At 36.9% G+C, this 14,862-nt stretch overlaps 1 protein-coding gene across 6 annotated transcripts in view; it reads left to right on the top strand.

The window, feature by feature from the left end:
* Positions 1 to 14,862, top strand: part of LOC115218858 (sodium-independent sulfate anion transporter) — a 167,045-nt gene that overhangs the window by 30,690 nt on the left and 121,493 nt on the right. For 4 of the 6 annotated variants that reach the window (XM_036505890.1, XM_036505897.1, XM_036505885.1 and 1 more), the window contains 5 exons: positions 357 to 514; positions 6,587 to 6,689; positions 8,027 to 8,231; positions 10,874 to 10,959; positions 13,481 to 13,560. In XM_036505890.1, the coding sequence (XP_036361783.1) occupies positions 366 to 514; positions 6,587 to 6,689; positions 8,027 to 8,231; positions 10,874 to 10,959; positions 13,481 to 13,560 (623 nt within the window). In that variant the 5' untranslated portion in view covers positions 357 to 365. The remainder of the gene's footprint in view (positions 1 to 356; positions 515 to 6,586; positions 6,690 to 8,026; positions 8,232 to 10,873; positions 10,960 to 13,480; positions 13,561 to 14,862) is intronic. The other 2 variants (XR_005000640.1, XM_036505901.1) reach the window with 1 other exon arrangement.

Raw genomic sequence — 14,862 nt, 5'->3', positions numbered from 1 at the left:
TTGATGTTTAAGAAAATCTCATTACATTTTTAGAATTAAATATTATTAGGAATTGCATTAAAAAAATAAAAAAAGAATTAAGATATTTGGTGCATTGAAGAGGTATAAATAATTTATTGCACATAAATTTTAACAAAAAAAATGCTAATATGGATCCCCAACTCCAAAGGTCATATGGACCCTGATCCCTGATTGAGAACCTCTGCTCTTCACAGTCAGTTGACTGGCAACAAATAGCTGCATCTTATAATAATCTTTGCTCTGCTATCTGCTTTGGTACTGGATGCCCAAATTCCTAACATTGCATCACAATGATTAACGGCAATATTTCTCTTTTTCTCATCAATGTTGAACAGCCGTGGGAAATGAGCACAGAATTTACCCGCCTCCTGCCGGCCCCAGTTCCTGTTACACCACACTGGAAAGATGTTGTAAAGAAGCACTTCTCAAAATGTTGCACCACATCTTCATTGAAACAGAAATTTCCTATAAGTCAATGGCTTCCTAAATACAGGTAAGTTCACAAAACTTTTCTAAAATATCATCATCTTTATAATGTCCACTTTTTCATGCCTGCATGGATCAGAAGGAATTTGTTGAGGTAGATTTTCTACACTCGGATGTTCATCCTGTTGCCAACCCTTACCTGTTTCCAAGTAGGGTGATATTTCCTTGTGGTCTGACATGTTTTTCATGGAATATTGAAAAGCAAAATGCACACACTTACAACCATTGTGTGGTGTCAACACAATGGTACACAAACATATAAATGTATACATATATGTATGTGTGTGTGCATGTATCTCTCTCTCTCTTTTACTTGTTTCAGTCATTTGACTGCGGCCATGCTGGAGCACCGCCTTTAATCGAGCAACTCGACCCCGAGACTTATTCTTTTGTAAGCCCAGTACTTATTCTATCGGTCTCTTTTGCTGAACCGCTAAGTAACGGGGACATAAACACACCAGCATCGGTTGTCAAGCAATGCTAGGGGACAAACACAAACACACACACGCATATATATACATATATACGATGGGATTCTTTTCAGTTTCCATCTACCAAATCCACTCACAAGGCTTTGGTCGACCCGAGGCTATAGTAGAAGACACTTACCCAAGGTGCCACGCAGTGGGACTGAACCCGGAACCATGTGGTTGGTAAACAAGCTACTTACCACACAGCCACTCCTGCGCCTATGTATATACAAACATATATGCACACACAAATACATGCACACACACACATGCATATATCATCATCGTCATCATCATTTAACGTCCGTTTTCCATGCTAGCATGGGTTGGACGGTTCAGCCGGGGTCTGGTAAGCCATGGAGGCTGCACCAGGATCCAGTCTGATTTGGCAGTGTTTCTACAGCTGGATGCCCTTCCTAACACCAACCACTCCTTGAGTGTAGTGGGTGTTTTTTACGTGCCACCGGCACAGGGGCCAGAGGAGGCTGGCAAACGGCCACGATCGGTTGGTGCTTTTACGTGTCACTGACACGAATGCCAGTCAGGCAGCGCTGGCATCTGCCACATTCGAATATATATATATATATATAAAACAACAATTTTTTCTCCATGACAAAATGCAATAAATAGCTTTATTACCAGTTCAAATGTCTCAAGCATATTTGAACCGGTAACAAGTTTATATTCGTACACATCACCGCTTAATGCTTTTGGTCCATGTGTGTGTCTGTGTGTAAATATGTATATGACAGGCTTCTTTCACTTTACATCTGTCAAATACATGCTCAAGTTTTGATCGCTTCATTTCATTTGAAACTATTATTCAACAAAATATATCATTACCCTTTGCTCTTGAAATTCTTCAGTTCTTAAAATATTTTGAACAGTCTGTGTGATAAGAAGCTTGCTTCCCAACCACATGGTTCCAGGTTCATTCCCACTGCATGGCACCTTGGGCAAGTGTCTTCCAAAGCCTTGTGAGTGGATTTTGTAGACAGAAACTGAAAGAAGCCTGTCACCACTGGTGCTGTATTCTGGTAAGTCAGCTGCAGGCGAAATTCCTAGCCAAAGATAAACCTCTGTTCTTGGCTTTTGTTGACATGGAGAAAGCCTTTATCAGGGTACTCCAATCTCTTATCTGGTAGTCAATGCAGAAACTACAGGTAGATTAGTGGTTGGTGAGAGCTGTACAAGCCTTGTACAGGGATGCTGTCTGTAAGGTGAGTCTAGTTGTATATGAACTAGTTCACTCAACAACACTACCTTAGCATGCTCTTAATCTTTCATAAGTGTAGTGGTTAAGTGTGTATGTAAACAAATACGTATACCGATTCATGATTGAAAAGAATTTATTTACAGTGTTTGATGAGTTATTGGTACACTACATACAAAATGTAGGCAACTGCTACGAGTTGCTAGAAATACAGAGTACATATTAGGAATGAATATGTTTGTGTGTGTGCATGTGTGCATGTTTCATTCGAAACAGTAGTCTATCGGCACTTCAAACATTTCTCTCTGTCTCTGTCATCTGCCTAAAACTAGGGTCGTAGATAGATCTATCTCGTCTGTCTGCTCCCGTCTGTATGCTGCTTTCTTGATTCACTATCGTATTTATAATAAAATGTGGCAGCTAGAAAAACAGACATACTGCAGCAGAGTTTGTACCTAAATAGGTCAGCACTTGTCCAGTTGAACTTCGCTTGACATGATGAGGTCGCAGGTCAATGGGAGATGATCAAGCAATTTTGACAGGACAAAGAAAACCTTTTTTCGCGTCTGTTGATCGTTGTGGTTTGGATGACCGAGAATTCTTGGATTCGGTTTCGAATCTAGGCTTGGAGAAGGAAGTGTTAATTCTTACATAAGGATAATATGTATATCTGGGAATATGTTATGTGATACTCACTCCATCAAGTTTTCTATAACAATAATGATTTTTGAGTGAGGAACTGTGAATGAAAAGAGTTGCAGCAAAATTTGTGCCTCATTTGCTCACAGAAGATCAAAAGCCATCACGACTGAATGCATGTCATGAACTGAAAGAACAGTTGGAAGTTGATCTGAACCTTTTTCCAAAGGTCATTACTGGTGACGAAAGCTGGTGCCACAGCTATGACCTGGTAACAAAGCAGCAATCAATTCAAAGGAAGCATTCAATGTCATCACACTCCCCCAAAACACATCAAGTGAAGTCCAGTGTCAAAACGATGCTGATTTGTTTCATCTATGCAAAAGGAATTGTCCACACAGAATTTGTTCCTTCTGGTCAAGCCATTAACCAGACATTTTACTTGGCACTTTTGAAGTGTTTGTGAAACATGGTGTGACAAAAACGCCTTGACCTATGACAAAGTGGAAAGTGGTGGTTTCATCATGACAATGTGCCTGCACACACTGCCTTGAGTGTGAAAGAGTTTTTGCTGAAAATCTTATGATCTCACTAAACCACCCTTCCTATTCACCCAATCTTGCTCCCTGCAACTTTTTTCTGTTGCCCTGAGTGAAAAAAAAGTCCTTAAAGGAAAACGTTTTGCAGATGTGATAGAGGTGAAAAAAACCCCAAAAAACAGAAGCGTTAAAAGGCATCACTTCGCAAGAGTTTCAGGACTGCTTTGAACAGTGGAAAACTCATCGGGACCAATGCATTTCTTCAAATGGAGAATACTTTGAAGGCAATAAAAAATTAAATAAAATTATATTGCAGTATTCCAGTTTTTTTAGGGTATCCCTTCATATGTCTTGATAAGACATACTAAGCTTTTACTAATTGTGCCTAAATAATCATGAGAGACATTAATACCCTCTTGGCCCTCTCACCCCTTCACCCAGTGGCACATCCAGGTTTTGACAGTAAAGAAGAGACAGCAGCCTCAGTACTCAGCTGGTATTCATTAACACTTTAGTGAACTGGAGCAATGTAAAAATGAAGTGCCTTGTTAAAAAAACAACTAAGTGATGCCCAGTCCAGGAATTGAAGCCAAAACCATATGATCATGAGCCAAGCACCTCCAATCACTAGACTATGTACCTTCACTGGATAATCTAAGTTGGTTTTAGATGAGGGAAGAGGTAAAGTCATAACTCAGAAATAGCTAATCAAGAGTTTAGTGATAGAACTCCTGAACTCAAAATCTCATAGTTGTATTTATCAAACAAAGATAGAGTTCAAACTCAGAATTTTTCTATAATCTCTCGAGTAGAAACTATATGACTCATAATCAAACATTAACTCTGAGGTTCAGAATTCTATGGTTAAAAACAAAATACTTTTATTTTGCCTACTTTCAAGCTGTGACTCTCCTGGCTTTGTTGAGAATATAACAGTTTAATGTTGAATAGGATAAGCAAATATTCTTTTAATCTTTTACTTGTTTCAGTCATGTGACTGTGGCCATGCTGGAGCACCACCTTTATTCGAACAAATTAACTCCAGGACTTATTCTTTGTAAGCTTAGTACTTATTCTTTCAGTCTGTTTTACCGAACCACTAAGTTACAGGGATATAAACTCACCAACGTCGGTTGTCAAGCGATGGTGGGGGGACAAACACACACACACACACACACGCATACATATATATATATATATATATAAGATGGGCTTCTTTCAGTTTCCATCTACCAAATCCATTCACAAGGCTTTGGTTAGCATGAGGCTATAGTAGAAAACACTTGCCCTAGGTGCCACAGCTTCTTACCACACAGTCACGCCTGCACCTAGGTTTGAAAATTAATATTTTTGTAAATGAAACTTTCTCCATCTTTCAATGAAGAAAATATATTCAAAAATGGTGAAGGGTTGAAAGGGTGGAGGCGAGAAGTTGAAAAAAAAACTGAAATATTAAATTAAAATGAAAGGAAATGTTGAAGATAATATTTTAAGTTCCATAATTCCTGTTTCAAAATTTTTAAATGAGTAAAATATTAAAATTTTTTTTTTAAATATACATACACACATGGTAACATTAACAAACAGACACAAAACAGGCTTCTATCTTCCTCAATCCCTAATCATCACCATCATTATCATTTACTGTCCCTTTTCCTTGCTGGCATGGGTTGGACGTTTTGATAGATGTGGCAAGCCAGAGGGCTGCACAATGCCACTGTCTGCTCTGGCATGGTTTCTATGGCTAAATGACTTTTCTAACACCAACCCACTTTACAGAGAATATTGGGTGCTTTTTTCATGACACTGGTACAAGTGAGATCACCATGTAACTTGCAGAACAAAAACCCTCAACTAAGTGGGGATACAGTATTTGGGCAAGGTGTTAAGAAATTAAACTATGACAGAAAGATAAGTATAGTTGTGTTGCTGTTGGGAAGATACATGACTACTTCACTTGAAAAAGAAGAGAAGTTGATTGTGATGATGTGTAGCAAAAGTGAATATACACTAAAGAAAGTGTGGGGACAGAAGATCAGGAAGTGTGGGTGGGTAAGTTCACAAGAGTGTAAAAGGAGAGTGACCAGTACTTCAGTCTTGATAATTTTAATCAGCATGAATTTTGGATTCAGACTCCATTTTACAAGTTCTAAACTTAGGAATTACACATACTAGCAGTATCGCCTGGCGTTGCTCGGGTTTGTTTTGACCCTTAAGAATTGGAATTTTTGAAAAGTAAAAATTTTGCATTATGTAGCTTGTTATTCTCTTTAAGTGAACATTTTTCTGGTTGAAATACACCAAAAAATGGCGAGATAGCAGTAAAAAAATCGTAAAAAACAGGGATTTTCATAGAAAAAAAGCACCTTTTTGATGTAAATAATTTTTGGTGTTAACATGGTCCGATTTGAATTTTTTCTTCTACGGAGGAAGAGCAAACCTTCTTCTATCATACTCTCAATTTTGTTCAACTTGCACCGCAAGGTCTTGGAGGAGATAGTGTTAGTTGAAGACTACCAAACATGTCATACACAGACAACTTCAGCTTTATATATAGAGAGATTTGAATTTGCACATTTGTGCATGCATGTGCAAAAATGTTGAGTCCGTGTGTGTGTGCACACGCATGCATAAAGATCTGTGTATATGTGTTTATATTGCACAGATCTGTGTAAGTGCAAAGATCTCTGCTTTATCTTTTATCTTCTACTTGTTTCAGTCATTTGACTGTGGCCATGCTAGGGCGCCACCTTCGAGAGCTTTAGTTGAACAAACCAACTTTTTTAAAGCCTAATACTTTTTCTGACAGTGTCTTTTGCCAAACTGCTGAGTTACAGGGACGTAAAGACACCAACAACAGCTGTCAAGCAGTTGAAGGGGACAAACACACATACACACACACACACACACACACATACGATGGGTTTCTTTCAGTTTCCATCTATGAAATCCACACGCAAGGCTTTGGTTGGCTCGAGACTATCATAGAAGACACTTGCCCAAGGTGCCATACAGTGGGACTGAACCTGGAACCATGTGGTTGGGAAGCAAGCTTCTTACCACACAGCCACACCTGCACCTGTTTGTATGCATGTAAATGAATATATTATAGCACCATAACTCCATCTATAACCCACCCCCTTCTCTATAACACAGAAGCATCATTTTTAGAGTTTTTATGCAAACATTTATTTTTTTCAATTTTAATTTATTTTCAGGTTTAGTTATTTAAGATCAGACATAATTGCTGGATTAACTGTAACATTAACAGTTATTCCCCAAGGACTTGCTTATGCCAAAATTGCTAGATTACCTCCACAGGTGAGTTTTTTTTTTTTATGTCATCCATCCATTTTCTCTGCCCAATATTTCCTGGGAGGGTTGTGAGGTCAGAGCCATCAGGCACCTATCCCATAAGGCCCCATCAGAAAAAATTGTCAGTACACTTCTGGCTGGATTCCCAAATGTAACCAACTGAGGCTTTGGATATTATCCAACCATTTCATTCTTGGTCTACCCCTTGGTCTCCAGCTTGTTTGCTTGGCTTGAAGAATTTGTCTTGTGATTCTTTCTTGAAACAGAAATTGAAGTATATTGTTGTATGACTCCATACCTGTTAGTCAGGTGGTATTTTCAGGAATGTGGTCTTGAAAGTTTCCATGTAAACTTACAGTGTCATCACAGTTATGGAAACTGTATTCCATTGTAGTTTTTACCTCAGATTAGGAGGTAAGGAGCCTGAAGTATTCTCTGACCCTAAAGCAGAAGGCCAGAGTTTAGGTTGCTGTGATTGTTATGTAATGAATATGAAATCATCAGGAAAGATCATCAATGAGATTTGCTTGAAATAGCAACCAAGTTTCTCACAAATCACGTTCTACCATAAAAATAATGGAAGGTCACATCAAGCAATGTAGTCCAAGATATAGCATATCTAAATTTAAAATTACATAATCATAGCTAGAATGCTTTTGATCATAATTATACTGACCTGCAGATTAAATTAGTCAAATTCCTTGTTCTGTTTCATCTACAAATATAATACATGAGCAAAATGCCCCTCGTCCAATGGACGGTGCTGAGTTGTCAAACATTTAAACCAAACTTTCTCAAAACATCTTGTCCGACCATCCCATAGGCCTCCCCTTTGAGAAACACTGATTTAACCTAAATTTGAGACATCAACAAAAGAAGAAATAAAGATAGACTTTTTTTCTATTCCAAAGAAAAAAGAATTTTATTCACATAAATATGCAACTGAAGAGTTTAAAGTACCAGTAATGATAAGGCTATTGACTGGGAGAACACAAACATGGTTTAAACAGTAAGCTTGACAGGAAAGAAATGGGCCTTTAAGCAGTACAAAAATAACAAAAAAATGGAAGGTGCAGTTATGTACAGGTTGACGGAAGAAAAGTAGGACAAAAACAGCTTTATCAATTGCATTCTCACCTAGAATCGATTTTTTGTAAATTTTTCAAGACACACCCTGATACCGTTGGTATCTACATATCAAATTTGAGTGCAATCGGATGGAGGATGCCCGAGATCCTAGAAGACACACACAGACAGACAGAACGGATTTTATATAATAGATTACATAAACTGTACAGATGCTAACAAAATCATTTCTAATATAACTTTGCTTTTTTTTCCAGTATGGCCTTTATGCAGCATTTATGGGTTGTTTTGTGTACTGCATCCTGGGGACTGCCAAAGATATCACACTTGGACCCACTGCCATCATGTCCTTAATGACTGCAGCATTTGGGAATTCCCCTGTCAACAATGATCCAACATATGCTATCTTATTAGCATTTTTCTGTGGAATAATCCAATTGTTAATGGGATTTTTTAATCTTGGTAAGTTCCCTAAAACATTTTTGTGCCTATATTTGTAATTTCTAATTCCTATGTGTTTCATTCTATTTTCAATATAACCAAGATTTTGACAAGATCTCCTATTAAGTATCTAACTTTATTATATCAGTGTATATTAGAGTGGTGCTGACTGAATGAAGCTTCACATCATTCATATTAAAATCAGATTTCCACCTTTCCTTGTGAATGGTCCTTCACCGTGTGGTTTTAGGGCATCCTGCCGCTCTTTTCCCCTTGGGCTTCCACTTTAGTGCTACCATACAATCACTCTCTTGATCTTGTCTGAGAACGTGTCTGATCCACTTCCAGCATCTGTGTCTTATTTCATCACTGATCCTGTTGATGCCTGTTGTCATTTCAGACCCTTTTGCAGCCACTTGATGTTGAGTATTCGCTTCACACATGTGAACTTAGGGGAAATATATACTAGTATACATAGGTGCAGGGGTGGCTGTGTTATAAGAAGCTTGCTTCCCAACCACTTGATTCCTGCGTGGCTCCTTGGGCAAGTGTCTTCTACTATAGTCTTGGGCCAAGCAAAGCCTTGTGAGTGGATTTGGTGGACGGAAACTGAAAGAAGAAGCCCATTGTGTGTGTGTGTATATATATATATTTATATATATATATATGTATATAAATCTATGCATGCATGTCTGTGTTTGTCCCCCTATCACCATTTGACAACTGGTGCTCGTATGTTTATGTCCCCATAACTTAGCAGTTTGACAAAAGAGACCGATAAAATAAGTACCGGGCTTAAAAATATAAGTACTGGGGTCAATTCATTCAACTAATAATTCAAGCTAGTACCCTAAAATGGCTACGGTCTAATGACTGAAACAGGTAAAATATAAAAGATAGTATGTTCTTCCAAAAAGAAGAGTTGCTTTTCTAAACCTATTGACTGCTTACCCAGAACCACCATGCCGCTATAAATGTCATTAACTTTACAGATATCAAGCTTCACACTTTCTCATGACCTTGCATGGGAAAATTTATATTCAACAGTATTGTTTTGTTTAGCTAAAATAATAAGAGACAAACTATATCAAATAGTTCAGTGGGTGTGGGACTAACATAGTTCATGTAGAGAAGCAATAGATTTAATTGTTATTCTGTACATTACTCTTAAGTAAACTAAATTATATAATTAGAGAGTGTTGTTTAACCTAAGTCTGTAGATAGTGGCAGGAGTGGCTGTGTGGTAAGTAGCTTGCTTACCAACCACATTGTTCCGGGTTCATTGCCACTGCGTGGAACTTTGGGCAAGTGTCTTCTACTATAGCCTCAGGCCGACCAAAGCCTTGTGAGTGGATTTGGTAAACGGAAACTGAAAGAAGCCCATCATATATATCTATATATGTATATGTTTGTGTGTCTGTGTTTGTCCCCCCAACATCGCTTGACAATCGATGCTGGTGTGTTTACATCCCTGTAACTTAGTGGTTTGGCAAAAGAGACTGATAGAATAAGTACTAGGCTTACAAAGAATAAGTCCTGGGGGCGATTTGCTTGACTAAAGATGGTGCTCCAGCATGGCCGCAGTCAAATGACTGAAACAAGTAAAAGAGAGTATTTTTAATATGATCACTATACAAAATGGTGCAGATAATTAAGATTATCAGGTTTCTGACAAAGAATGCCATTCATGTTGTTGATGCTGCTCTTGGTATTGTTGGTTAACCTAAAAGGTATTACCCATCATGGCCATCCCATCTCAGTTTGAGACTGTCCAGGACTAGATTATACAATATTTCCTTTGTTTAAGATGGTAAGGTTTGTTTTGAGAAAAATTTCACTGTAATTTCTAGTAAATGAGCAACCACATAGAGCCTCTTCATCAATACTTTCATTTAAATGTCCAGGTAATAGAAAGCTTACGGCTTATATGTCTTTTATAGACTCATTGTCACTAACATCCTTATTCTTTAATACCAGCAGTTATTTCAAATAAAAATTCAATGCAATAAGATCAATCTAGGAATGAACCAAAAACTACCATTAAATCAATATTCACTATTAATGATTTGAATATCTATGTTTCCATAAAGAACCAGCTGTTAATAAAATTGGCAGTATATCTTGATTTCTTTATGTTTGTACAGCCTGCAAAGGAAGATAACTCTAATTTTAATGGCTTTATCACCTTTGTTTACTATATTAAAGCTAAGTTGTTTGCTGTCATTTAAGAAATGATGCTAGGGTTATAGTTTTGCCACTGTGGATAATATCAGACAATATTACATTTGTGAATGATAGTTAAAACAATTGACTATTGGCAACCTATATGTATTGTGACTATGCAAATGAGAAATTTGTCTTATTTTTTCTTTAATTCAAGAAATATTTTTATTTTGAAAATGACAACCCATACCAACATGGAAAACAGACAACAAATGATAATTATTTTGTATAAATACATGAAATTCATGAAATTTGAAAAATAAAATTATAATTATTATTGTAAGTATATTACATTAACTGAGTTTTGCCACAAGGGCAAAAATATATTCCCAACATTACCCATCATATGTCAGATTACACTCAAGTGTAAAATATTCTCTACTAAATAATCTATAATTGTTATCAAAGTCTGAGGAAATTTTCATTTTGTTTCTTTGCAGGAATTCTAGTAAATTTCATATCCTACCCTGTGATTAACTCTTTTACAAGTGCTGCTGCTATTACAATCAGTATTGGACAAGTCAAGGTAGGTCTATCTCTTGAAACATCTACACATATGAAAACAAGCATATTCACAAATACATATATGTGCAGAACACACACACACACACACACACACACACACACACACACACTCATACATGCATACAGACACACTCCTTTGAAAACATTCACTAACCACTAAGTGTCAAAGTGGATCCATTGTTATCATCATCATCATCATTAGCATTTGAGTGTGTCTTTGAGTCTGTGTTTGTTCCCCACTACTGCTTGACAACTGGTGTAAATTAGCAATTCAGCAAAGGTGACAGATAGTATAAGTACCAAGTTTTAAAAAATAAGTCCTGAGGTCAATTCACTCAACTAACATTCTTCAAGGCAGTGCCCCAGCATGGCCACAGTCTAATGACTGAAACAAGTAAAAAATAAAAGATGTATAGTATGAAACACCTACATATATAAACACACTAACTTGCCCTCTTATTCACAAATCCCTGTCTTGACTTAAACAAAATCACCTTGGCATTTTTTTATTGACTGGCTTGATTCCTGCCAAAAAAAAAAAAATAATAATAAAATAATTTAATTAAGCCTCAGAGAAAATGACATCAAGCATGCATGACAACCTAGTTAATGTTGTCCAACTTCAACTGACAGAACTTTGTTTCTGATTTGGTGACTAGCTTTGAATAAAAATGAACTAGAGCATATATACCTTATCAGTATTGTGACTGATATGTCAGGACAGACTAATTGATTAAGTATTCGAATTTCAAATAATACATAAATATATACACGTATGTATGTATACACGTATGTATGTATACACGTATGTATGTATATGTATATATATGTAGTTGGATAGGTATTTGCTGACAGCCTTTATTTCTTTATCTTATGTTTAAAGTAAAGGGTCATTATTCATAGCTTATACAACGTTCTTGGATCAGAAATGCAGATAACAAATGAATTTGGTATAATTGATATAAAAATTGACATGCTAAAGGTTATTGATGTCAAAAAACACACTATAGTATTATATTAATCTGATTTACATAAAACATAATTTCAGAAAAATCAGTTTTACATCTGTAACCATTGATTTGTATCTATGTTGCTTTCATAAACATCAATAATCCTCTATATTAGAAGCAGAAACCAGCTGATATTAGATAGGCATTACAAATATTGTTAAAATTGTTAAATATATAGAATGACCATATTTAAAGATTTCGCATTTGTTTAGTTTTATACTATTAAGTGGCAATCTGTTTCAACAACTGTTACATTATATATATATATATATAAAGCATACATATTTTGTGTATTTTATGTATCTATATATATATATATATATATATATAGAAAACTGAGAATGTGTGTGTGTGTCTGTATGTGTGCATCACTAAAACTCAAGAACTACCCAACAGATTTCATTCAAATTTTACACATGCATTACTTAGGGTCCATACAGTGTCATGGGTCAAAAATTTTCAACTTCTTGCCTAATGCAAGCCTGGAGCAATCTCTTCCCTCTTACGCTGTTTCCGTATTACATGTCAAAAGTGAAACAATGACATCTCTGTTAATACTTTCACTATTATATGGTTTCAATTTCAATTGCTTTCATTATATATCTATATATATTAGTTTCACTTCTATTACTTTCAGTATGTATTTATATACATCAATTTAAACCCAGTGGTCTAGCATATTAAAATCTGAAGGTTCAGTAAATTGTATTACATGCATATTAGAGGGATGACCACTATGTAGACAACCCTTATGCTAGAAGTAGATCCGCTATGGTCTATAGGTAGAACTAGATATATGTCTGACCTTGGACGTCTCGCGTATAGTTCTGCAAATTATATTTGTATTGACGGTCACACTGAAGATCTACGGAAAATTGCATAAGTAAAATTATGTAATCTGGTGATAGTGAAACATGTTTGTGAATAGTCTATATTTTTGTTACTTTCATTTGTCTTGCTCACTTACGTTCTGGTGTTTGCTAAATTTTCTTGAGAACATTTCTTAGTGGTAAAACATCAGCATCATCTCTCTATGTACATAGATTTGTGTGTGTGTGAGCTGAGCTGTGTACATAGAGAGATGATACATACACAGCTCAGCAAGCAACTCACCCAGGTTTCAACACTTCACTGTTCATGAATTACTTCACCACGGACCAACAGTGAACTCCTGTACAAGTGACCCATACAGCAGCATCAGAGCAGTTGCAAAGGAGGTGCAGGGGCCAAGCATAAAGAAATGTTTATCTTGGGAGTTGTAAGTAGATGTTCTGGTGTTAATAGCAGAGAGGAAGGATGAAAGAGGGTAAGTGAAGTGATGGAATGTGGAAGGAAGAAAAGGAAGAAGGCAGGGCACTATTTAAGGGAAATTTAGCTGCAGTTTCTAGTAGTGCAAGGAATCATATAGAGGCTCCTTTAATTCAATTCTATAAGAAAAGGAGTGTTGCTAAGTGCGTAAATTTCTGTCTGTCAAATAACAACTGAATTTTTTTGTTGTGTTTTTTTTTCCAGAATATCTTAGGCTTAAAGAAAATTCCACGAGACTTTTTAAAATGTGTTTACTACACTTTTGCAAAACTGGGAGAAACAAAGTAAGTACCAGTTATCCTACTTCCCTAATATAACCTGTCTTTGAATATTTAGTCACCATGGAGATGACCTATACACTCCAATTCATCACCATGGAAATGAACTTATACACTCCAATTCTGTCTATTCTCTCTAGTCTACATAGAGAAAGTTTAGCCCTTTAGCATATAAACCAGCCATATCTGGGTCAAATATTCTACCTGTTCAAACTGGCCAGATCCAGCCTCTCATACCTACCCTACAATGTTGTTCTAAAAATAAGCAATCACATCATCAAAATTTTGAAGCTACAAGATAATGCATGATTAATTTAAAGTGATAAATAAGCATTGTATTTGATAGAGTATATGAATGTTAAAGGGTTGAATTGTATATAATACATTTTTACATTCTTAGGCAAAGTGTGAGTAGCTTTTAATATTTTACATGCAATGCCTCTCTCTCTCTCTCTCTCTCTCTCTCTCTCTCTCTCTCTCTCTCTCACACACACACACATAAACATGTGCACACACATACACACAAGCATAATGATGATACTAGTAGTCTCTTGTAGACTGCAAAAGATGGTTTTGCAATTTTTTGCTGAACAACCCCACAAATGATTTGTTTGTAGCAAATCCAAAAGTACTTCCCCTCACCCATAAAAAGCATCACTCAGAGTAGACAGCCCCTTTCACACTTACCACCACTAGCTACACAACTGACTGGATATTGAGTTATCTACACCATACATGTTTCTGTTATTCTAAATTATGCTGTGTTCTACATAAATATAACATCATTTACTATTATTTACTAATACAAAGAACTATTGAGGCAAGTGTAAACAAACCAAAACCGCTGATGTGGTCGATGACAGTACCGCCTGATTGGCACTCATGCCAGTGGAATGTTAAAAGCACATCCAAGTGTGACTGTTGCCAGGGCCACGGATTGGCTCCCATGCCGGTGGCACGTGAGAAACAACATTCAAGCATGGTCGTTGCCAGTGCCACCAGACTGGCTCCCGTGCAGGTAGCACGTAAAAAGCTCCTACTACATTCTTGGGGTTGTTGGCGTTAGGAAGACCAGATTGAGCCTGGTCTTTTGAGTGTGAGCGTGGTCGTTGCCAGAACTGCCTGACTGGCCCTCGTGCTGGTGGCACGTAAAAAGCACCTACTACACTCTCTGAGTTGTTGGTGTTAGGAAGACCAGATTGAGCCTGGTGCAGCTTCTGGCTCACTAGTCCTCAGTCAAACCATCCAACCCATGCCAGCATGGAAAGCAGATGTTAAACGACGACAATGAAGATGATGATGATGATG

The sequence above is a fragment of the Octopus sinensis genome, linkage group LG1, assembly GCF_006345805.1.
Source record: "Octopus sinensis linkage group LG1, ASM634580v1, whole genome shotgun sequence".
In the NCBI taxonomy this organism is placed as follows: domain Eukaryota; kingdom Metazoa; phylum Mollusca; class Cephalopoda; order Octopoda; family Octopodidae; genus Octopus; species Octopus sinensis.
Note: the sequence above shows the minus strand (reverse complement) of the source record. Positions and strands in the feature narration are given on the sequence as shown.